We start from the raw sequence: 22,500 nt of genomic DNA on the forward strand, positions 1-22,500 counted from the left end.
ATACAATAAAAGAAACAATGTACTTAATATAAATTCGTATTAAAGTATACGTTGGTAATAACGATTACCTCACGCACACTGTCATTATGTTACTTAATGTAAGTCGTGTAAAATAAATTATTTATCAAGCCGAAAAGATCGATTTATATCCCAAATCCAAATAAATATTCTGACAAAATAACGTTAGATCACAATGTAATGTATATTCGCTTACGATGCATTATGTAAGCTATGATTGTCCATAGGACAACACTCCAAATGGCTTCTACCAATACCAAAGTACGACTTTGCATATTACCGATACGCCAATGAAATGGAAAGATTTGATAGCATAATTGATGACCGATGTACATAAGTAGAGCGTTCATTCCTAAAATCGATCAAAAGTTAAAGAAATTTTATTCAAAGAAGAAAGAAAGAAAAAAGAGAAAAATGTGATTTTTTTTTTTTTTTTTTTTTTTTTCAATTACTTTAATTACCTACCAGGTATTCGAAATGGTCCACCTCTCCATATTCTTGCAACGTCCACTAGTAAGTAACAAGCTGATAAAAGACCAAGAGCAAAAGCGGTCGTTACCAATGCAAATGATAACGACCATAAATTTTTATTAACAGGTATGACGTAAACATGGGCAAGAAATCCTATGATAGCTAAAAATACTGCCCATAGGAGCCACCTTACGACCCTGTCCTTCCAATCCTTATAGCACAATAAAATCTCTCCCGCCTGGACTCCAAGAAATACTTGGAATATTGTTGTCATGCAACCTAAAATAATAAAAGGTTATCTCTTTTAAAAGTAAGCTTTCCATTTCTTCTTTTTTTCTTTTTTTTTTTTTTTTTTTTTTTTTATTTTTTTTAATTCTTTATTTACCTAAAATTCCCTCAGGATCGAAAGGTTTAGATCCATAAATCGTGATTATCAATAGATTTTGAAAAACATGATTAGGTGTTAGGATCAGATCGTCGATATATCCAGCAGCACCACCGGTACAATTAAAGTATTTACCATCTTCGTGACGTCCACCAGGACCGAGATAGCCTCTGTGATAATGTCACTTATTTGATTTTCTATAATAATTTGAAATCGATCGAAATCATACGTACATACGTGGGACAACCTGGTACGGAAAGTTTGAACGTTAACAAGCAATGAACAACGACGATGCATAAAACTATAATCCATTGTGGCAATAAAATTGATATATCCTTTAATCGTTGATGCATTAGACTCTGAAAGAAGTGCATCATTAATCGTGCATAAATCATATTATTCGTTCAAATTTTATCCATAGAGATTTTTTCAATATTACACGATATAGCTCACCTGAATTTTTTTAGGTTTTCTCGGTGTTAGAAATAAAAACATCAATGCAACTACAAGATAAGCAACACCAAATCTTTGCAATACACCGAATATTCGTATGTTTTCCAGCTGCGGCATACTGGCAAGAGTGTTCAATGCAACGCCAATAAGAAATAGCAAGATACTTCTCTGTTAAAAAAAAAAAAAAAAAAAAAAAAAAGAAAAGAAAAAACAAAACAAAAAACGAAAAGAAAAGAAAAGAAAAATAGAAACAAAAGAAATTCTAATCACGTTATTATAATTTGTATTAATTCTATCTTACCTTAAGAATTCCAAAAAACATTTCTAATTTTAAAATGCCACGTGATAATTGCGAGGATATTGCTATAGGAATACAAACTCCCATAATCCACATGAAACACGGAAAGACCAAATCTCCTATCAATAAACCATTCCAAGTTGCGTGTTCCAATAGATAATATCCTCCGGCACCGTTATTAACAAATATCATAAACACAATGCTAATCCTATATGGTATTCGAAATTATAATTACGATTAATTTAATTTATTTCAAATGTCTCTAATTAAACAGCTTATTATTATTACCCCCTAAATGTGTCAATGGATTTAACTCGTCGTTTCTTGGTAGGATCGTTAGCTAATTGATCATTGGCATGTTTCATACATTTTTCTTGAATCAATTGCCATATTTGTCGCGACAATGATATCCCAATTAGAAAGCATATTATTATACCAAAAACAATGAGGAGAGCTACGGTAAAAGAGAAATCTTCTTAATATAATTTTCTCTTTCTTTTCTTTTTATATATATATATATATAAATAAAAATTAACAATTTCAAAATATATCAAAGGAAAAAAGTAAAACTCACTGATGTAAGAATTGGTCGGTCGTATCAGTGTATTAAGGAAACAACTATCGTTTCGAATTAATAATTCATAACTGCCGTATTCTCCTAAATTTGGAGAAAGTTTGCATATCGCTTTACTAAAAGTAAAAGAAAAAGAGAAGAAAGAAAAATATAAGAGAAGAAAGAAAAAAGAAAAAGGTATAAAATGGCCGAACAAAATTATATCCTGTATCATTTCAAGATTTATAGAAACACGTGTTTAATACCTGATATTTTTAGCAGATATATATTCGTTAGAACCATCGACGTTCAGTACCGCCCATTTCATAGATCTGGCAGTATTAAATTTCACGCTATAATTCGCGGTTGAAATCGAAGATATCCGACCGTATGGACACTAGAAAGAAGAAAGGAGAATTTAATAAAAAAAAAAAAAAACAAATAAATAAATAAATGAAAAACTAAAAAAATAACAAAAAGTAAAAAACCCAAACAAAAATGAAAATAAAATATAAAGAATAAAATTAAAATAATAATAATTTGATAATATCGATTCGTTCATTAATTAATTTTATCAATAATAATTGTTTAATTAAAACCTACCGAAACGCAATCGGATGAAAGTGCATAAAGCCATGCATTCGATTTATCTTCATTTCTTAATTTAACACAAGCTTCGTCGTACTTTAAGTCATTGTAAAAACACGGCTGCTCGAACATTTTCCTTTTTATTCGATATTTCAGCTAAAAATAAAAATATTTTCTTAATTCCATAAAATTTCATACACATATATATATATATATATATATATATATATATATGTATATGTATATAACGAATCTCTGTTGACCGACACAGAGAAAGTGGAACAGAACATAGCAGTCTTATCATCAAGATTTTAGATACAGTATCATCGATATATATATATATATATATATATATATTTTTTTTTGTTTTTGTTTTGTAGTCGAACGATAGTTAATCAAAAACTAAACAGAAAATATCGCAGGCTATTACTATATTATTATTTTATATTTGTAATCTTTACATTATGAACGAATCGATCAACGACGAATCCAATGAAACGATATTACACTGGATAAATATGTATCAATAGATCCTTGATCCTTTTACGGTATCTGTTCTTAATTAGGCAAACTATTTCAACGTTTTAATCTTCTTAACTGTTTCAAGTTATTCCGGCTTTTCCTGAGTAAGTAGAAAACGTACATTCCGATGCAGACAAACCGTATAAACATGAAAGTACTTGTAACCCAGATTTATAAATCGGCTTAAAAGATGCATATTTTTACGATGCATCTTAATTATATCGTACAATAGCTTCTTGCTTGATTAAATATATAATTGTAATAAATGAATTGACAAATATATTTTTAATAAAAAATCTCATTTAATTTGTATCTTTTCTATTATTATCTGACCATATGATTATCATAATAGAGATTATGACTTATCGAATAAAACGATTATCGAATGTACGATTGATTTGAAAAGATGATAAACATACGATATATGAAATTAATTTGAGAATACGACAAGGTAATTATCATCGATATAATTATTTTCGAATGAATAAAATAATAATAGTATTTTTATTATCTTCCCTATGATTATTCTATGAAAATTAATGAAATATATATTATTTTATATATGCATATATATCAATATAAATATAATTTTCATAAGTGCATTATTCAATTGAAAAAAAAATTTTATAATAAAAAATTAACTTACCTATTTTGAGATATTGTATACATTAAGAAAACAATGTTTGTCAATAAGCCGATATTCACTTTTAATTATTCGTCATAATATTTAATACCTTCACTATAAATATAAAAATTTCTTTAATTTTCTTTTCTTTTTTTTTTTTATAAATATCAACTTATCTATATATACATATATATATGTACATAGATAAAAGTGCAATAAAATGTGTATGTACGCAAATGTTTATAACGATATAAATATTATCACATTTCACGACAATACGATCTGATTCGTTGAAAGTAACTAAAGCGACTGAACGACTTTAGTATATTGGAATGCATTACTGCAGTTTCACCAATCACGGGAGCGCCACTCGATCGTGCGAATATTCTGGTTGACCTTTTCGTTGGCATTTAGTATTAAAATTTTTCTAGCAAGTATGTGCGCTCTTACGTCAATTAAAAAAAAAAAAAAATTATTTGGCTTGAAAATGTCTATTAAAAAAAAAAAAAAAAAAAAAAAAAAAAAAAAAAAAAAGACAGGAAAAAAACAGAAAAAAAACAGAAAAAAAAAAAACAGAAAAAGAAACAGAAAAAAAAAATAGAAAAAGAAAAAACACTACTGATAAATTTAATATCTTTAAATTAAAAAGATACATGAACATTTAAAATGTATGTCAATTGGGAAAGGAGAGATTAACAATTACATATTAAGTATTGCATTAGACGAGGATCTATTTCGTTATTTTTGTGTTAACTTATTTTTGTATTAACATCTTTACAGACAACTGCGAAGATGAAAAAAGATTTCATTCATTTTCTTCCATTTCTGAAAAATATCAACTTCGTATTAAAATCAATCTCTTACCTCTTAATGAATCATCCTGTTTCTCATACGCGCATTATTCAATTAAGAGCACAAAAATCAATATTATGATTTCAATATAAATTTATAATGATTTAATACATTTTAATATTTAATTTAGTATATTAATAACGATATATAATAATGAGCTAGATAAAATAAAAGTGTTATATCGCGATAATAATACAAGTTTTAGGTTTACAGTTGCTCTCATGTATAAATCACTGTGTGAATATGAGCGTGTCTGTGTTCCTCTTTTTCGTTACGCAAATATCTGGCTTTTGATGCGGAATGATTAGTTGTATTTATTTGTTTTCTTTTCCTTCTTCTTCTTCTTCTTTTTTTTTCTTTTTTTTTTTATTTTTTTTTTTATTTTTTTTTTCTTTAATATTTATATATATAAGTCCATCCGCTCACTTCTCAATATGTATTATAGGTATATGTATATATATATAATATATATATATATATATATATATATATATATATATATATATATATATATATATATATATTATTAATGAATTTTTCACTTTGCACTTTTTTTCTCTTTCTTTCTTTTTTCATAACACACACGATTGCACCTATACAATACCACGTTTCTCACTAATTCTTCATCAAATCCCATAATTATTTCGTGACCGATCCTTGGCACAAAAAAAATATTATGACAAGAATCACAGTTGGACGCGGAACTATATAAGTTTTCGAATAGAACATATACAATCCATTTTTCAAAAAAATCGATTTACGGCTTAAGAATCTCTCGTATTTCTTTGTGCATATGGCAAAGGAAATCAACGTAACTTGGACTACCATCGTTTCCTCTGTCCTCTATTAAGAAATGACGTAATACCATTTCCAACTTTTCCCTCTGTCTTACTATCGTTAACTATAACAATTAAATCAGTAAATATAATAAGTAAAAGAGAAATGAAAGAAAAAGAAAAAGAAAAAAAAAAAAAATATATCTTACAGATTTTATTAAAATATATTTTTTAAATGTCAACTCACCCTCATGCAACGATGTCTCTCGGTTCGTACTTGATCAATAATTTCTCTTATTCTTTTATTTAATGTATTATCTAATATTGGCAGTGTAGTGCGATCAGTATCGACCTTAATTACCGAAGGTACGTCAAAGACTGCTTTCACCCATTGCGGTGAAAGTGCTACACCTAACCATAAGAACATATGCACACTGTTTTCTGCAAAAAAAGAAAAGAAAAAAAAAAAAAGAACATAAAAAAAACATATTATTTTAACAAGTCGCAGATATAAAAAAAAAAGTTCAAATAAAAAAAAAATTTTGTTCGTTATACGTACCAAGTAAATAAGCTCCGTCTTCTGTAAATTTGTCAATAGAACAACGTAACATCTGAGGTAAATCTGTGCTATCTGGATCAACATCATGTAAAGGAAGTAATCTGGGATACATATAAACAATGGATGTTGAAATAGGCATTGTAGCAACCGCTTGCATAACAAATGATCTATCATCTATTGTCATATCCGAGCCTGAAATTATACGTGTAAATATGTGTAAATTTATTAAGACGTTTTATAAAAAAATTATTTATTATATATTTAAAATACAAAATTCAAATAAACTTACCACCAGTAATTGCATCGCTTTTCAATATGCAATTAACATATAACGGAAGCAACTTCATACATTCCGGTAATATCAATTGACCGGCATTCGACGCAGACGCGCAATTTTTCCTATAAGCCGCAAGTATGTTCGCACATCTTATGATTAAGTTATCTTTTACGGCTCTTGGCGTTGATTCGATTAATTTAAACACACCTGAAAAAAAGAAAAGGAAAAAAAAAAAAAGAAAAAAAAAAAAACGCATACCAAACGAAATTATTAATAATCGCGATAGAAAGAAGTTTCTTCCTCCTTCTCCTCCTCCCCACCCTCCTTTTCTTTTTCATTTTCACCCGGAAAAATTACAAATTAAAGTTAACGTTAAAACTCTTACATTGTTTGGAGAAATAATTAACAATAGCATCTAAATCGCAAGTACGATATAACTCGGCCATTTGCGAAGAGGTCTTCAAACTGAGATTTAAAATACGTAATCGCCTAATTCCTCCGCAAGAGGTATATAATAAAGCAGCTTGTATATATACACCTTCGTCTTCCGTCAATTTATCGTCGTGTTTAATTTCAACGGCAACAGCCTAAACATTTTAATGAAATAAACTCAAAAATTCAAATATTATCCATTTACATAATTTATCATAAACAATTTATTTCCTCTAATCCTTACCTTATTAGAATCTATACTAGCTAATTCCATTTCCGTGGTATTTGCCATAAAGAAATGTCCATAGAAATCTGTTGCTCTAACACCGGTAGAAGTACGTAAACGCATACGTGCATCGAATGCAATTGGTCTACTGATATTAGTAATAACATCCGATACCAATCTGTCACCATCAACATCAGCCTAATTCATAAGTGAGTGCTATTTGCAATGTTATTTGTAATTGGATTTTTTGTATAAACTGTAACTTACTTGAAAGTATGTATATTTATAAACTTCACCTCCAGTTAGCCGACATATTTGACCTATAGTCGCAATATCCACATACGAATTGTTAAAAATAAAAAGATCAACGCTACATCCTGCATCGACACATTCTTGTCCTAAATTGTTATAAACGTTATTTTGTGGAGCTATGAAAGAAACAAATATAAAACATTAATATTTTATTATAAAATTATTTACGAGAATTTATATACATATACACATACCTAACACTGATTTTTCTTTATCAGTACCAAGTAATTTGCGATCGTCACGATTTTTCAATTTTCCTGGAGCTTCGGCAATAGGCAAAGACGAATGAAATACTATTAACTTTCCTGTGCAATCTGAAGCCTATAATGAAGTATAAAAATTAAATTTAAGAAAAAAAAAAAAAAAATAAATAAATAAATACTTTAATAGATACCTTTAATGCTTCAAGTCCAGCTTGTATAGCAGGAGCCAAAATAGTTTCTGTTTCACGTGTATCTGCAAACATTGCAGGTATCTGTGCCATCAGGCTATCGATAACTGTCTCGCTTTCTTTGATGTCGCATAAAAATCCATCGAGGAGAGGCATAAATACATCTTGCACATCACCCACAACCATCATTTGTGGTTGAGTAAGGCAAGGATTAACATTGTAAAAATGTACTGTGTTATTGTACGTTACGAAACCCACTTTCATATTTGATTTTGTTTGATCAACGTCAACTGGCAAATGTTTTATTATGGATTTCATTTCCGCGCATAATAAATTTACTAAACCAGATTTAATTGTGTTGTACGAAACGTCAATGACAAATATAATTGCAGGTGGTTTGGGGAAAACATTGTTCTAAACAAAAAAAACAAAAAGCAAAAAAGACAATAATTATTAGTAACACAAAAATAATACAAAATAAAAATTCATCTCAAATTCAATTATATATATATATATTTTTTTTTTCCTTACTCTGCAATATTCTTTCGTAGCAATATATTCGTAAGTTCCCAACATTAATTCTGGTCTTTCATAACGATCCATACGTTGGCCTCTATGATCCAAATGTTGAAAATATTCTGCTGGTACTGGTATTCGAAAAGTAATATTTATTAGATTTTATTAACATAATCGAATGGTCTATTTTAATAGTTTTATCAACGCATTTTACCTTCCGTTGTAGCTTTACAAAACATGCATTGAAATCTACGTCCAGCATCAATAAATTGCATAAATGGACTCATATATGCTTTACAACGTACACAACGAACTGGGCCAATTTCTCCCATATCTACAACTGGCGGTTCATATTCTCCTTCTTCAGCACATGCCATTGGATTTAATATTAAAGCAAAAGGAACCCTAGTCTACAAAATTAAATTTATTTTAATAATACTATAATAGATATATTTAAATTTTTTTTTAATCGAATTATATTTACTTGTTTTAAAACATCTGCTGTAGTAGGAACAGTATACATTGTGGATCTAATATATCTAGGGGATGCATTTCCTTGATCCTGTGTTACAAACTTTGTAGTTACCAATGGTGGAACTAATCCTATTTGATTTGTAGCAAACACACCACCTTTTGTACATTGATCATCTTGCATAACTTGTATCTATAAAGTTAAATATTTATTAAAATTATATCCACTTGAAATGTTCAGCAAAAATGTTGATAATATCTTACTGGACTGGGCATTTGTTCAGGATCCAAACGTTTCGCTGGTTGAGATTGCATGCCTGACTGATAATTTTCTGTAGATAGACTACTATAATAAGGACTTCTTTGATTTCCATACATATCCTGACAAAAAATAACTTGTTAAGTATACAATGAAAGTTTATGAACATAAAAGTATATTGACAGTCTATTGTAATCAATGTTTACCATCTGATTGTGATATCCTGGTTGAGAATAACCTCCTTGTTGATAATTTGTCATAGGTGGAGGCATTGGACGATTAAGACCAGGATTTGTCATGGGTTGCCCAGACACTGGAGGAGCAGGAGGATATTGTCGTCCCGGTTGAGATAAAGGGTAACCAGGTAAAGGTGGTATATGACTTTGTCCACTCTGTTCTACAGGATACATAGGAGGTTGGTTTGGAGCCAAAGCATTGGGCATCATGTTCTGAGAACTTGATGGCATTGGAGGTGGAGCATTGGACATTATATTTTGAGAGCTAGGTGGCATTTGTGTCATAGTGTTAGACATCATACTCTGTGAGCTAGGTGGCATTTGAGCCGATGTATTAGACATATTTTGTGAGCTAGGTGGCATCTGAGCCAAAAGGTTACTAGACATCATATTTTGCGAGTTAGGTGGCATATGAGCCGAAGTATTAGATATATTTTGCGGTCTAGGTGGCATTTGACCTGCAACATTAGGCATCATACTTTGTGATCTGGGTTGCATTTCAGCTCCAGAATTAGACATAAGATTTTGTGAAGTAGGTGGCATTTGGGGAGCAGCATTAGACATCATGCTCTGTGGTCTGGGTTGCATTTCAGTACCAGAATTAGACATAAAATTTTGTGAACTAGGTGGCATTTGAGGAGCAGTATTAGACATCATGTTCTGCGGTCTGGGTTGCATTTCAGCACCAGAATTAGACATAAAATTTTGTGAACTAGGTGGGATTTGAGGAGCAGTATTAGACATCATGTTCTGAGAACTAGGTGGCATTTGAGCTGTAGCATTAGACATGTTTTGTGAACTAGGTGACATATGAGCCGAAGCGTTTATCAAATTTTGATTATTTGGTGGCATTTGTGCCATGGTATTAGAAATCATATTTTGAGTACCAGGTGGAATTTGAGGCAATGTACTAGACATAGAGCTTTGATTATTTGGTGGCATTTGTGCTGCCGTATTTGACATAACATTTTGACTACTAGGTGGCATTTTTCCTGGAAGATTAGATATTGGGCTTTGACTACTAGGTGGCATATGAGGCAAAACATTGGACATTGAATTTTGACTGCTAGGTGGCATTGACGCTGCCGTATTAGGCATTATATTTTGACTATTGAGTGGCATCGAAGCTGAAGGATTAGATAGCATATTTTGATTATTATGTGATATGGGATTTGGATATTGCGGAAGCTGATTTGGAACAGGAGAATTTGATAATTGTCCATGATTAGTAGGTGGAATAGAATACATAGGATGTTTGGGTGGTCCAGACGTATTTGTCATTGGAGGTTGAGTATTAGATTGCATTTGATATCCAGACGATTGTAAACCAGAAAAATTCTGTTGTCCCATCATTGAAGGTGGTGATTTGACAAAATTTTGTTGATTCGGCAATGGTGGTGGAAACATGTTTGGTTGGCCAGATAAAGGTGGTGCATTTATATTAGGAGGTTCAGAATAATGATGTCCTGGATTTGGTGGTCCCGGCATTGGGGGATACTGCTGCCCTTTAATGGATGGTCCAGACATTTCTCACGTTGCGATATAACCTATACGTTACGTTAGTTACGTCTTGCGAATACCTGCGACATCAAAGGCATACATAACTTAGATGTCACATATATATACTATTACAATTCAATATGACTCGCATTAAATATTGTACACCTAAAAAAGCGAATGGGGGAAACATGCCATTACGTTACTGAAACTCCTACTTACGAGCGATCAGAAGAACGAGAGTATTATCGAATGTTTTAAGTTTCTAAATGCCCACTTACGTGATTAAACGCATTTAAATCATAACAAAACTTAATATCTTCACAAATGTTTACACTTAAACGAAGAACATTCACTCATCTGCAAGAGCAACTGCTGCCGATGCCACGTAAGGTGGCACTGCGCATGCGCCTGGCGGCACGTTGACCAGACACGTCATAATAAAAATTGGGGCGATACAAACGGATTTTAACCAATTAAACTCGTCGCATCGAACATCATGCGTAATATCAATTATTGTCCATTTAAAATATTTATAGTAAATCGCTTATTCTATAAATATGCTCATAATTATTTTTTATAGTAACACTAACGTCAACGGACTCGTTGTACGATTGATTAGTTAGCAACTCCTTTTGGCGCGCTATTTGAAAATCGTACACATTACACTTTTCTCTTATTATCTTGACGATTTTTATTATTATTAAAATTTCAATTATGTTTAACATAATTCAATCTAGATAAATTTTTTGTAGTTCGATGAATAATCAAAAATTGAAGGAATGTTTTATAATGACGACATCGTTACTGTTTTATTATCAAACGTATTCGTTTATTTTTATGTCCCTCGTGACAAGATGACTCAATGATTGTCTAACCTTGATCGTTAGAACTATTTCCTTTTGTTCTAATTTAATTATTTGACAAACTTATCACGTCGATTTGACGTTTAAGTTGTTGTCTTCGTACGTAGAAAAAACAAAAACAATGGTCTTGTCGATAAGATGCTCTCTTTCTCTCTCTCTCTCTCTCTCTCTCTTTTACTCTATCTTTATTTAAATAAAAAATAAATTTAATCGAGTAATTACAAGACAATCACATTGTTTAATTTAGACTTTGTCTTGCTATTAATAAAACGTTCATTTGTCGTATACTCGACAAACAAAATATTGACTTCGTATGACCAGTCAGGATAGGTTTGATAGGTGGAGATGGATGATGAACTGATCGCATTTTCTCACGCATTAAAACTTTTATCTTTGAATATTTTCTCGAATCGTCGTGAATGCATTAGAAAAAATCGACAATTTAATTAACATCTAACAATGTTAAAAATTTATTACGCAAATATATTTATGATTTCTTTGTGTAATACATTACGAAGTCCCTTTATTTTGCATCTTGAAAATATCGGAATAAAACGAGAAAAAAAAATATTATACGTCGTATTAATTCTGAACGATAAATCTACGACAATTTATATATATATATATATATATATATATATATATATATATATATTTATATATTATAAAAAAGAAATATGAAAAAGAACAAAAAAAGAAAACAAAAAAGTGTTCACATTTGCTGTAAATCGATTATAGATATTAAAGATGAAATTTTCAAAAAAAATTGAAGCTTTTAAGATGTCGAAAAATGAACGATGTCTCGTGTGAAAATGATATACACAATGATATGCAAAAGTTCTCTCAATCGAATGGTTCTTACAATTTTTCTTTCAAAAGAAAATTCCTTAAGAAATTTTTATTAATATCGTATGTAAGGGCATGTTACGTTAAAGAACATTATAAAAAAGAAAATCAATATTAATTATTCTTCACACGTGTTTATTTAAAGAATTAATACATTAAAAATTTCCTCATCCTTTTTATATATTACTTAACATATTATAATTAATATCTTTTTTTCTTATTACTTAACGTATTATAATTAATATCAAATTTAAGAGTTTCGCAGCAATAACAACACAGTACAATGATAAAAAAAAAAAAAAAAAAAAACATAAATTGACAATTAACCGATTAATATAATCGTCTTGTATTTTATTCAATTTATATATTAAATTTTAAAATGATACTACCTTATTAGAATTTTTATATATTTTCATTGAAAGTTTCATCTCTCCTGAAATATATTCAATTTGCATTGAATATCAGCTGATTGAAAAAGTCATTTTAGTTTTTAAAAATCTTCTCATTTAAGACGTTCCAATTCGTGATATTCTCAATTTTTATAAGAGGACTCAATTCCTTGAGCTAAGGAAGATTCCCTATACCATAATGCATTTTCCATTATGTTCAATAATTGCCAATTTTAATATCTGACATTATTTCTTGCCTCAATCGGATGTCTCACATAATGTTTTCCATCACTTTCAAACGATATTTCAAATTTAGATTTGTCCGTAAAAAAGAACAATTCTCGAACTTTCAATAATCCATTCATAATACATTATTTTTTTTTTTTTTTTTTTTTTTTTTTGGATAAACATTAATCAAAATATTTTATTTCTCTCAATGATTAATGATTTTTTACTACTAACAAAAAGTTTGACATCATGTAATCTTCTTGTTACTATACATCTAACTAACATCAGTAATATTTTTTTCTCGTAATTCTGCTAAACGATATCGACAGTCGTCTTCTTGGAATTCACAATTGACTTTCATTTTATTACATTATCAAATTTTTTTCCTTATCTTACGATGCCTTCCGCTTCGCGATTGATCTTCTACATCATATCCATCACGATATCTTTTAATTATATCGTTTACTGTACTTTTCCCTGATAGACAATGTCGAAGGAATTTCACGAAACGACGACATTCCTTTTATCGATAATTTTATCACAATCTTGACGTATACTTCAACGGATATCGTACGAATCATATTAAGCTTATAAAAAAAGTGGTCGATCAAAAACTGAAATAATGATAATAATACTGCGTAATATTATATGAATGTAAACTCTCACTGACCTTTAAAAGATTTATAGTGGAAACTGGCTGGAAACTTTCGAAACAGATCAGTTTAGTCATTCTTCAAATAAACACGTGTAAAGAGTACATGGCGTTGATTTCTTTTTTTCTTTTTTTCTTTTTTTTTTTTTTACGAAATTCTTTCACGCAATATGCCCTTATATATATACATATATATATATATATATATATATGATATGAATGAAAAATTACTTTAAGCCTTTTTCATTTGAAAGAAAAACTTTCAAAATGATCTCTGAGACGTGAACTCTTTGCAGGACACTTGTATATCAAGGTGTATGTAATTGTAACGAGAGCGTCGTATGTATCTAGTTTGACGAGCCAGAGTTACCAACGTAGATGGCGCTGTACGTCGGTTTTCGTCCAGTAGTATGGCAGCATCCGTTTCGTAAACGGTGTTTTTTTTTTCAAGGTGCAGGTGCGAGCGTCTTTCCTCGTAAATCGCGTCGCAACTCTCACGGCGGAGGGATCGTTTTCATTCTCCTCTGCTCGCGGGCACCTTCGAAACCGAACGTTACGTTTCTTTTTTTCCCCTCGATCGAGACGACACGGTAGAAAAGTGCCTACTAATATATATATATATATATATATATCAAAAGAAAGAATTAAAAAAAAAACATATATATATATATATATATATATATATATATATTATACGATATCGAAGAATTGAAAAAGAAAGGGAAGAGAGAAGAGTAAAATAAGTAAATAAGTAAATAATATAAAAAGTGTGAGAAAAGTGTGGTGTTAAGATATTCGGTGCTTTCTCATCGAGGAAGAAGTAGAAAAAAAAAAGAGGAAGAGAGAGAGAGGGAGAGAGAGAGAGAGAGAGAGAGAGAGAGAGAGAGAGAGAGAGAAGAAAAAGAAAAAGAAGATAGAAAGAGAGAATCTATTATCGTTTATCGAGAAACTCTCAACCCTCCTTTTTTCTTTCTCCAACGTTTGAAAGAAAGAAAGAAAGAGAGAAAGAGAGAGAGAGAGAGAGTGAGAGAGATAGAGAGAGAGAAAGAGAGAAAGAAAAGAGAAAGAGAAAGAGAGAGAGGAAGAGAGATAGTTAGATAAATCGTGCGAAGAAGATTCGAGGTAAAACTTCCTCCTGGGAATGTTGAAGGACTCGCTTGTCGTTCGAGCATCCTGCCAAGAGGTGGGTAAGTTTTGTTATGTCTTATTTCCCTTCTCGTTTTATAGGACGATGACGAGTACGATGACGAGTACGATGACGACTACGATGACGACGACAAAGACGAAGACGACGACGTTGTTGTTAAGCGCGTCGTTCCTGACCCTTTCATCCCCCACCGCCCATTTACTCGTCCTTTTTATATTATTTTAACGTTTTATCTTATTATTCCTTTCTCTCTCTCTCTCTCTCTCTCACTTTCTCTTTCTCTCTTTTTTGTCCCTCTTTCCTTCCTTCCTTTTAACATATACACGCACATATATATATGTATGTGAAGAGGAACATTTAAAATGAAAATAATTGTTTTATCCTTTTTAAAAAATGTATATATATATATATACATTTTATTTGTATCATCATTTCGAATAAATAAACGATTATGTTCGAATTGTTCGTTACGTTATAATTGATCGAACGTAAAGGTGTGGTTTTTCTTGTAAACAGAGATAGGCTAAAGTAATTAACGATGAGAAAGATATGAGGAAAGGGGGGAAAAAAAAAGAAAGAGAGAGAGAGAGAGAGAGAGAGAGGGAGAGGGAAAAGAAGAAAGAAATAAGAGATAGAGATAGATACGAAAGAAAAAAGAAAGATTATAAAGATTTAGAGATAGAGAAAAATTTTGAGAAGAGATTTTGGAGGAGGCGCGAGCGCGACTGGTTGAGTGACATCTGCATCGAGTTGTACGTCTACGAATGGCGGAGCAAATATCGATCCTGAAGTCTCTTTGGATTCCTCGGTGTATGTGTGTTCTGTTATGTATATGTATCTATCTCTCTCTCTCTCTCTTTCCTTCCTTCTCTCTCTTTCTCTTTCCTTCCTTCTTTCTCTCCCTCTCTTTCTCTCTCTCTCTCTCTCTCTCTCTGTCTCTCTTTCTTTCTTTTTCTCTGTATGTGTGCGTGTACGTCCGGGTGTCTACATTTTATGCTTTTGTATATGAGTGTATATGTTTGTGCGAGAGGCCGGTTTGGTTTCGAGGTCACCGGGACTGATGTGAGCCGCAACCCTCACGCTCTTGATCTCGTTACTTTCCTCTTACATCGTGTAATACGTTTTCTTCCGTATGTATATATGTGTATGTATGTATATATATGTATGTATGTATATATATATATGTATATACATATGTGTGTATGCATGTATGTATGTATGTATGTATGTATGTATGTATGTATGTATGTATGTATGTATGTATGTATGTATGTATGTATGTATGTATGTATGTATGTATGTATGTATGTATGTATGTATGTATGTACATACTTACTTCCTTTTTTTTGTCTTTCTCTCTTTTCTTTCCTCTTTTATCCCTCTTTATTACGTATTACGTGGGATACTTCAAAGACAATGATCGAATTTCTTTCGAGCAGTTACCATTTAAATGTTTTGATATCAATACGAGTATGTGTACACACGGAGAGACGCGTTTTGTTTATTTATAGGGAAAATTTATTTTTTTTTTTTTTTTTTTTTTCTTATTTTCTTTTTTAGAAATTTATTTTCGTTCATAAACTTCTATATATATGTATATACATATATATATATATATATATTTATATATATATATATATATATATTTATATGTTTGCTAGGTGCATGTATCCAATTTAATAATCATAGCGGAAATTATTTCTTTTTTTATTTTTTATTTTTTATTATTTTTTTTTTTTTTTTCAATGCATCACACACTTATATAATATTATATATATATATATATATATATATATATATATATTATAATAAATATAAATGTTATAATATATTTATATTATAAAAGTAATATTAGAATATTTTGTAAATATAATATACAAATAAAAAAAAAAAAAATATATGTATATACATATACGTATATAAAATTTATAGTTAAGTTTATATATATCTGTGATAAAGCATTATTAGACTCTTACGACTATAAGGAGATTACAATGGGAGACAATGATACGTTAAAATCCATCTTTTGATTCTATGGATATCTACCTGTTCATCTTACTGTTCGTGATGAAACAATTCTGAACAATTGTAACGTCTGTTAAAGAGTATTAATTAACGAAGGAAATGATTAATGAATGACATTGCTGCAATTTCTGTCCCACATATTGCAGAATATTAGGTACATAAGTAAGTACTGGCTGTATGGTAGATTACATATGTAGGTATGCATATGCTAGGATAAGCAGAATCGTTGCCAACGATATGAAAACGAGTCGTCGTATTTTCGAGTAGAACGTTAATCGTTCACCCATTTATTTTTTTTTTTTTTTTTTTTTTTTTTTTTTTTTTTTTTTTCATGCTCTTTCGTAACAAGAAAAACTCGTTCCAATCCAGCGAAAAAAGAAAAGGGGAAAAAAAAAATAAACAAATAAAAAGAAATTTATTTTCTCTTTTTTCTGTTTTTCTATTTTTCTGTTTTTCTGTGTTTCTTTTTTGTTTTCTTTTTTGTTTTTTTTTTTTCTTTTTTCTTTTTTTAAATTCTCTAAACGGTTTTCGTCATGATGAACGATCGAAAAAATAAAAGAAGAAAAAAAAAAAAGAACACGAAAAATTTCCTTGAAATATTTGCTGACTGCTGCGGGCGTGTTTGAGTGTTCGCGGTTCTTTTTTTCTTCTTCTTTTTTTTTTTTTTAATTTTTATAACAATAAAAAAAATCGGGTTACCTATCGTTACTTGAACGATAAACTTTACCCTTTTGTATTCTCGGCGAAACGAACAAAAATTTATCCATTTTACCTTTCCGTAGGATGAAGAAAGGTGCAACCTTTTATCTTTCTCTCTCTCTCTCTCTCTCTCTCTCTCTCTCTCTCTCTCTCTCTCTCTCTCTCTCTCTCTCTCTCTCTCTCTCTCTCTCTCTTTTTCTTTTGTATATCGTTCACGTTATTAATTTAGAACGATGCTGTTTGACTTTTACTACCCAAGAACTCAATTATTTTCTTATTAGATTCTTCGTTCTGCAACATTACTGATTATTATCGATTCGTGATGATGAAAGATAACATCTCTTGGAGAAACGAATATTTAAAATTCTTTCATACAATGAAACAATTAATTTTGCAAAAATCATCGAGTTATTTATTTATCATTTATAATTTTTTAAATCATAATTTTTTTTTTTTTGTAAAACAAGAAGACAATGGTAAAAGCGGTTGAGGAAAAAAAAAGGAAAAGATTATTCCTGTAATATATTTGAATAATATATAAGAATTATTCTAAAGAGAAACGAGGATTATTTGGCATCACTATATATGTAGGAAATCAGTTGATAAGAAATCAAAATGGTGCCATAATATTGGCGCATTTAGTTACGTAATACGTACAAGTATACTACTCTGCCAATAATTGCAATTGATTTTCTGAAGAGACGTTTATTATGGAACAAAAAAAAAAAAAGAAGAAAAATCTTATTCTCCGGTTTCTATTGTTTTTTTATTTATTTTTATTTTTATTTTTATTTTTATCTTCTTTTAACTTTCTTTTTTTGTCCCCTAAAAAGATCATGCCTCGTTTATACCCACGTTATTATAAGATCATCTTGTAGAATACATAATTATGAATATTTAATTCGTAATAGTATTGCGAACTATGTTGCATTATACTTGATCATTTCATGGTCAATAATAATCAAATGTGTATTGGTATATAGAATATGTACGGAACAAGAATTCGATTTTACATGCTTGACTCGTTTAATTCTAAACACAAGCTTTGTAGGTTGTATCTTTGATAAATATCGATGGGAATTTTACATTGTTCAAGTTCAACGCCTACTTTCTATCGTTTTTCTCTTTCTCTACCCTTCTACAAGCCTTCCATTCCCATCCACTCCTTGTTCGACCTTGTAATTCCAACGAATTTCCTATCTTCGTATTCGGACTGTTTACCCTTGCGACCTTTCGTTTCATAAACGAAATTAATCATCGATAGATAATTTCCGATAGAATGATTCTCATAACTTTTATCCTTTCACAATAACGATATTATTAGATATCGTTATTGTCCAGAAAGCGATCATGTTTGAAGAGAAAGGGTTAAATGGAATTGATGCCAAAAAAAAAAAAAAGAAACAATGTATGTAACGTAAAAAAAAAAAAAAATTGAAAAAAATCTATATATTATTTATAATACTATTATAATACTATTTATATATATATATATGAGGAAAAGGTATATAGAAAAAATATAAGGAAGCATGAAACTAAAAAAAAAAAATAAAATAAAATAAAATATCAAATATATACATAGGTACGTATAAATACGTACTTACATATTTGTAAATTAGATGATAACGATAGTGAGTAAATTCAATGAATGAAATTATTCCAAAGATTATTCGATTCTAATATTATATTTTTTAATAATTATTACACGTCAAATACGGGTAATTATACGTAAAGATTTTTCAGTAGAGAGAGAGAGAGAGAGAAAGAGAGAGGGGGGGAGGGAGAGAGAAACTAGAAGACGGAAAGAAGGGGACAAAAATGCAGAGAGACGATCGATCCAAATGATTATACGAGTAGATATATATGTATATCTATGTATATAGTGTTCAACCTTGGCCGTTGTCGAGTATATAACTAACTTATATACATACATACATACATTCATATATATATATATATATATATATATATATATATATATATATATATATGTATGTATGTATACACTCGTATAAACAAGTAAGTTCTTAAATAAATCAATGTGATATCGAGTAAAAATAAATTTTCTTTGGCCCCATTGAAATCTTCCTAAACAGCGCCTTATCCTACAAATTTTTAATGGCTCCTTCCTATATCGATAACAATCCCTCCTTTTACAATCCACTTTGGAGAAACATTGCGCACATTCGTGTAGTTATCTATCGTTTCGACGAACAAAAGACGGGAAGAAGATAAGCTCTTTAGTATATATTTATCGTAGAATTCATAGGTCATCTTGTAGACGAATACATTCACAATTAATTTACGTTAACGAGATATTCGATGCAATATGTTTCTTCTCTGTCGCTTTAATTTAAAGAATAAACAGTAACGATCACGTTCGTATTTGTTAATAAATTTTTTTCTTTCCTTTTTTCCTTCGTTTATCCTTTTTTGTCTTTCCTCTCTTTTCTGTCTACTTTTTCTTCTTTTTTTCCACCCTCCCCCTCTACTTTTTTCCCTTTTTTTTCTTTGCTTTTTTTCTTTTTTCTCTTTTTTTTTTTCAAAGCCGCAGATAATTGAGTTCTTCGAAAGTACATTATAATTTTTAAACGTATACGCATATAACACTTCGAAATGCAATTCGTCTTGTCGCTCGGTATTACTTCTCCAAGGATTTTAACATAATTATTATGTTAACGAGAAGAAATATTATGTCTACGAGAAGAAATATTTGTCAGAAGAAAATAAAAAAAGAAGATGTATTAATTGGGAAATATAGTTAATTTATTTCATATTTTGTTATTTTATCATTTCTTTTTTTTTTTTTTTCAACTTGTATTTATCTTCAATATTCATTGACGTTTTGTCGTATAATTTTTTGTTTTTTTTTTTGTCCCTTTTCATGAAATGAAAACTTTTTATTCGATATTATTCCCAATTAATTGTTTTGATTGTTGTCATTCAATTTGCATTAGAGATAAACTCATTGATGAATAAGATGAGAAAATTTCACATTTTCATCATTTGAAGTTTTTTCTTTTTTCTTTTTTTTTTCTTTCTTTCTTCTTTTTTTTTCTCTTTTTTTTTCTTTTTTTACGCACGCAAAACGTGATCATTCGTCGATGATTGATTAGAAACAATGAACTTCTTTTTCTAACATTGATTATGTATTTTCTTATGTACGCGAAAGAAAGGAACTTTTTCAATATTGTACTCCAGTTTCCAAATGCTTATCAATGTTTGTAAAAAAGGTGTTGCATTATACAAGGGAAACCTAATCGTTACTTTTTCTTTTCCCCTTTTTGTTATTCATTTTGAAATCGTCAAAGAAACATACCCGTCACAATTACGTTCCTTTCGTTATTCGACTCCGGTGAGGTTTCTTATCGCTTGTTCTTGATTTTGTAATAACAGTCATATCGATTGCGTTATCAACGATTCAAAGAAAATAATGACTTTAAAGACGTAATACCGTGGTAATGTTAACGCCAAGAATGCGATGTGTGTATGTATGCATCTATATACTTACGTGCATTATAATGGACAATTTTTTTTCTTTCTTCTTTTTTTCTTTTTCTTTTTTGCTTTTTTGCTTTTTTTTTTTTTTTGTCAATTATCTTATGTCTTCATTACAATAGTCTTCAAAATAATAATAATAATAATAATTATTATTATTCTATTATCTACTTATGTCTTTGATATGATTATTATTATTGTTGTTAATATTATTATTATTATTATTTCTTTTTTTTTTTTTTTTATTATTATTATATTGTTCTTTAAGCAATATTATTTTATTGATATTATCGATAACGATAATTACTTTTAAATATCGTCCTTTTAATTCAATAATATATTTTATAATAATTAATTATATCATTCCTTATAATTGAACATACGAAGGTATTATTGGTTATAAAATTTAATTTGATATTAGTATTTTATTTTTATTCCTTTTTTTTTCTTTTTTTTTTTTTTTTTCTATCTCGACTCGAGTCTCGTTATCGCAAGACGATTATTACTTTTTCCAGTGTTCGATAAAAAAAAAAGTCACATGAATATGATCGACTTTTATATTTATTCTCGATAATATATCTACGATATTATATTTACTTGTTATTTCGTTGTTCTTTCATATTCGAAAAACGTGTAATTGCATATCTTGTTTCTTTTATTTTAGTTTTATTCAAACTTTATATATAAATATATATATGTATAAAGATGTTGAAAATAGTTATGCATGAACGAAAATATATCGCGTTACGTTTTAGCTTGCCTTTCTCCATTCTGTCACTTAATACCTCTATCTCGTAGTAACACTCATCGTCAGCATCATTTCCATTACATGTCGGTGTCTGTGACGTTCTTCGTATAGAGAAAATTCAAATCGGCTTTAAATGACTGGTAGATTAATTTCATTGAGATGTAATCGATGTTACAGCAAATACATTAATGGTATTCGACGAAGAAACATTCTTTCATTTTTCTTTTTCCTTTTTTTCTTTATTATTATTATTATTATTATTATTATTATTATTATTATTATTATTATTATTATTATTATTATTATTATTATTAAATATTCTCTACGACTCATTTTATACGTTGACGCTGATATCACTATATATGATAAAATATTACGAACAAAAAAAATTTACACAATAAATCATAACTCCGTAATATTAACGTCGAACAAAAATACGTAAGCATTTGTGTGTGTGTGTGTTATTATTTTTTTTTTCTATTTTTTCTTGAAAACAAAGAGAAAGAGAGAGAACTGTCGTGAGTCATTTCAACTGACATCGTTATAATAAATCATAAAAAACAAAAAAACAAAAAAAAGAGAGAGAATGTAGATGAAATCACTTGCGTATACGTATATTTTTAATATTAAACAAAGATAGACGACGAGTTCCACGATCAATTGAAGGACAAATAAACATCTAATC

General features: G+C 29.4%; 3 protein-coding genes and 1 long non-coding RNA gene across 10 annotated transcripts in view; 2 read left to right on the top strand and 2 right to left on the bottom strand.

The window, feature by feature from the left end:
• The window catches only part of LOC124950531 (heparan-alpha-glucosaminide N-acetyltransferase-like), a 4,464-nt gene extending 45 nt beyond the window's left edge, over positions 1–4,419 (bottom strand). The window contains exons 1-11 of one of the 3 annotated variants that reach the window (XM_047497349.1): positions 3,935–4,418; positions 2,782–2,922; positions 2,445–2,575; positions 2,200–2,315; positions 1,914–2,079; positions 1,629–1,833; positions 1,328–1,495; positions 1,112–1,233; positions 875–1,044; positions 484–768; positions 1–370 (exon numbers count right to left, since the gene is read on the bottom strand). The exon at positions 1–370 is cut by the window's left edge and continues 44 nt beyond it. In XM_047497349.1, the coding sequence (XP_047353305.1) occupies positions 189–370; positions 484–768; positions 875–1,044; positions 1,112–1,233; positions 1,328–1,495; positions 1,629–1,833; positions 1,914–2,079; positions 2,200–2,315; positions 2,445–2,575; positions 2,782–2,898 (1,662 nt within the window). In that variant the 5' untranslated portion in view covers positions 2,899–2,922; positions 3,935–4,418 and the 3' untranslated portion in view covers positions 1–188. Of the gene's footprint in view, positions 371–483; positions 769–874; positions 1,045–1,111; positions 1,234–1,327; positions 1,496–1,628; positions 1,834–1,913; positions 2,080–2,199; positions 2,316–2,444; positions 2,576–2,781; positions 2,923–3,934 lie in introns of all 3 variants that reach the window. The other 2 variants (XM_047497350.1, XM_047497351.1) reach the window with 2 other exon arrangements.
• A 205-nt stretch (positions 4,420–4,624) lies between these two features.
• On the bottom strand, positions 4,625–13,900 carry LOC124950530 (protein transport protein Sec24C). 3 transcript variants are annotated; one of them, XM_047497348.1, is made up of 15 exons: positions 13,717–13,900; positions 9,191–10,800; positions 8,990–9,106; positions 8,739–8,918; positions 8,469–8,664; positions 8,270–8,385; positions 7,742–8,152; positions 7,542–7,668; positions 7,303–7,463; positions 7,054–7,233; positions 6,763–6,964; positions 6,390–6,584; positions 6,101–6,292; positions 5,789–5,982; positions 4,625–5,666 (listed from the first exon to the last, which is right to left on the bottom strand). In XM_047497348.1, exons 2-15 carry the CDS (start codon positions 10,745–10,747, stop codon positions 5,523–5,525), a joined length of 3,972 nt encoding a protein of 1,323 aa, XP_047353304.1. In that variant the 5' UTR covers positions 10,748–10,800; positions 13,717–13,900; the 3' UTR covers positions 4,625–5,522. The 3 variants fall into 3 exon arrangements, with proteins under 3 accessions (XP_047353304.1, XP_047353303.1, XP_047353302.1); XM_047497347.1 differs by lacking the exon at positions 13,717–13,900 and adding an exon at positions 10,999–11,148; XM_047497346.1 differs by lacking the exon at positions 13,717–13,900 and adding an exon at positions 10,940–11,127.
• A 761-nt stretch (positions 13,901–14,661) lies between these two features.
• Positions 14,662–22,500, top strand: part of LOC124950532 (calcium-binding mitochondrial carrier protein Aralar1) — a 29,385-nt gene continuing 21,546 nt past the window's right edge. For 2 of the 3 annotated variants that reach the window (XM_047497352.1, XM_047497355.1), the window contains exon 1: positions 14,662–14,881. In XM_047497352.1, coding sequence (XP_047353308.1) covers positions 14,840–14,881 — 42 coding nt within the window. In that variant the 5' untranslated portion in view covers positions 14,662–14,839. Of the gene's footprint in view, positions 14,886–22,500 lie in introns of all 3 variants that reach the window. The other variant, XM_047497357.1, reaches the window with a different exon arrangement.
• On the top strand, positions 16,732–18,654 carry LOC124950534. The gene is made up of 2 exons (XR_007101395.1): positions 16,732–17,032; positions 17,653–18,654. It is a non-coding gene; the product is annotated as an uncharacterized LOC124950534 (long non-coding RNA).

Source organism: Vespa velutina, chromosome 7, assembly GCF_912470025.1.
Source record: "Vespa velutina chromosome 7, iVesVel2.1, whole genome shotgun sequence".
Lineage (NCBI taxonomy): Eukaryota > Metazoa > Arthropoda > Insecta > Hymenoptera > Vespidae > Vespa > Vespa velutina.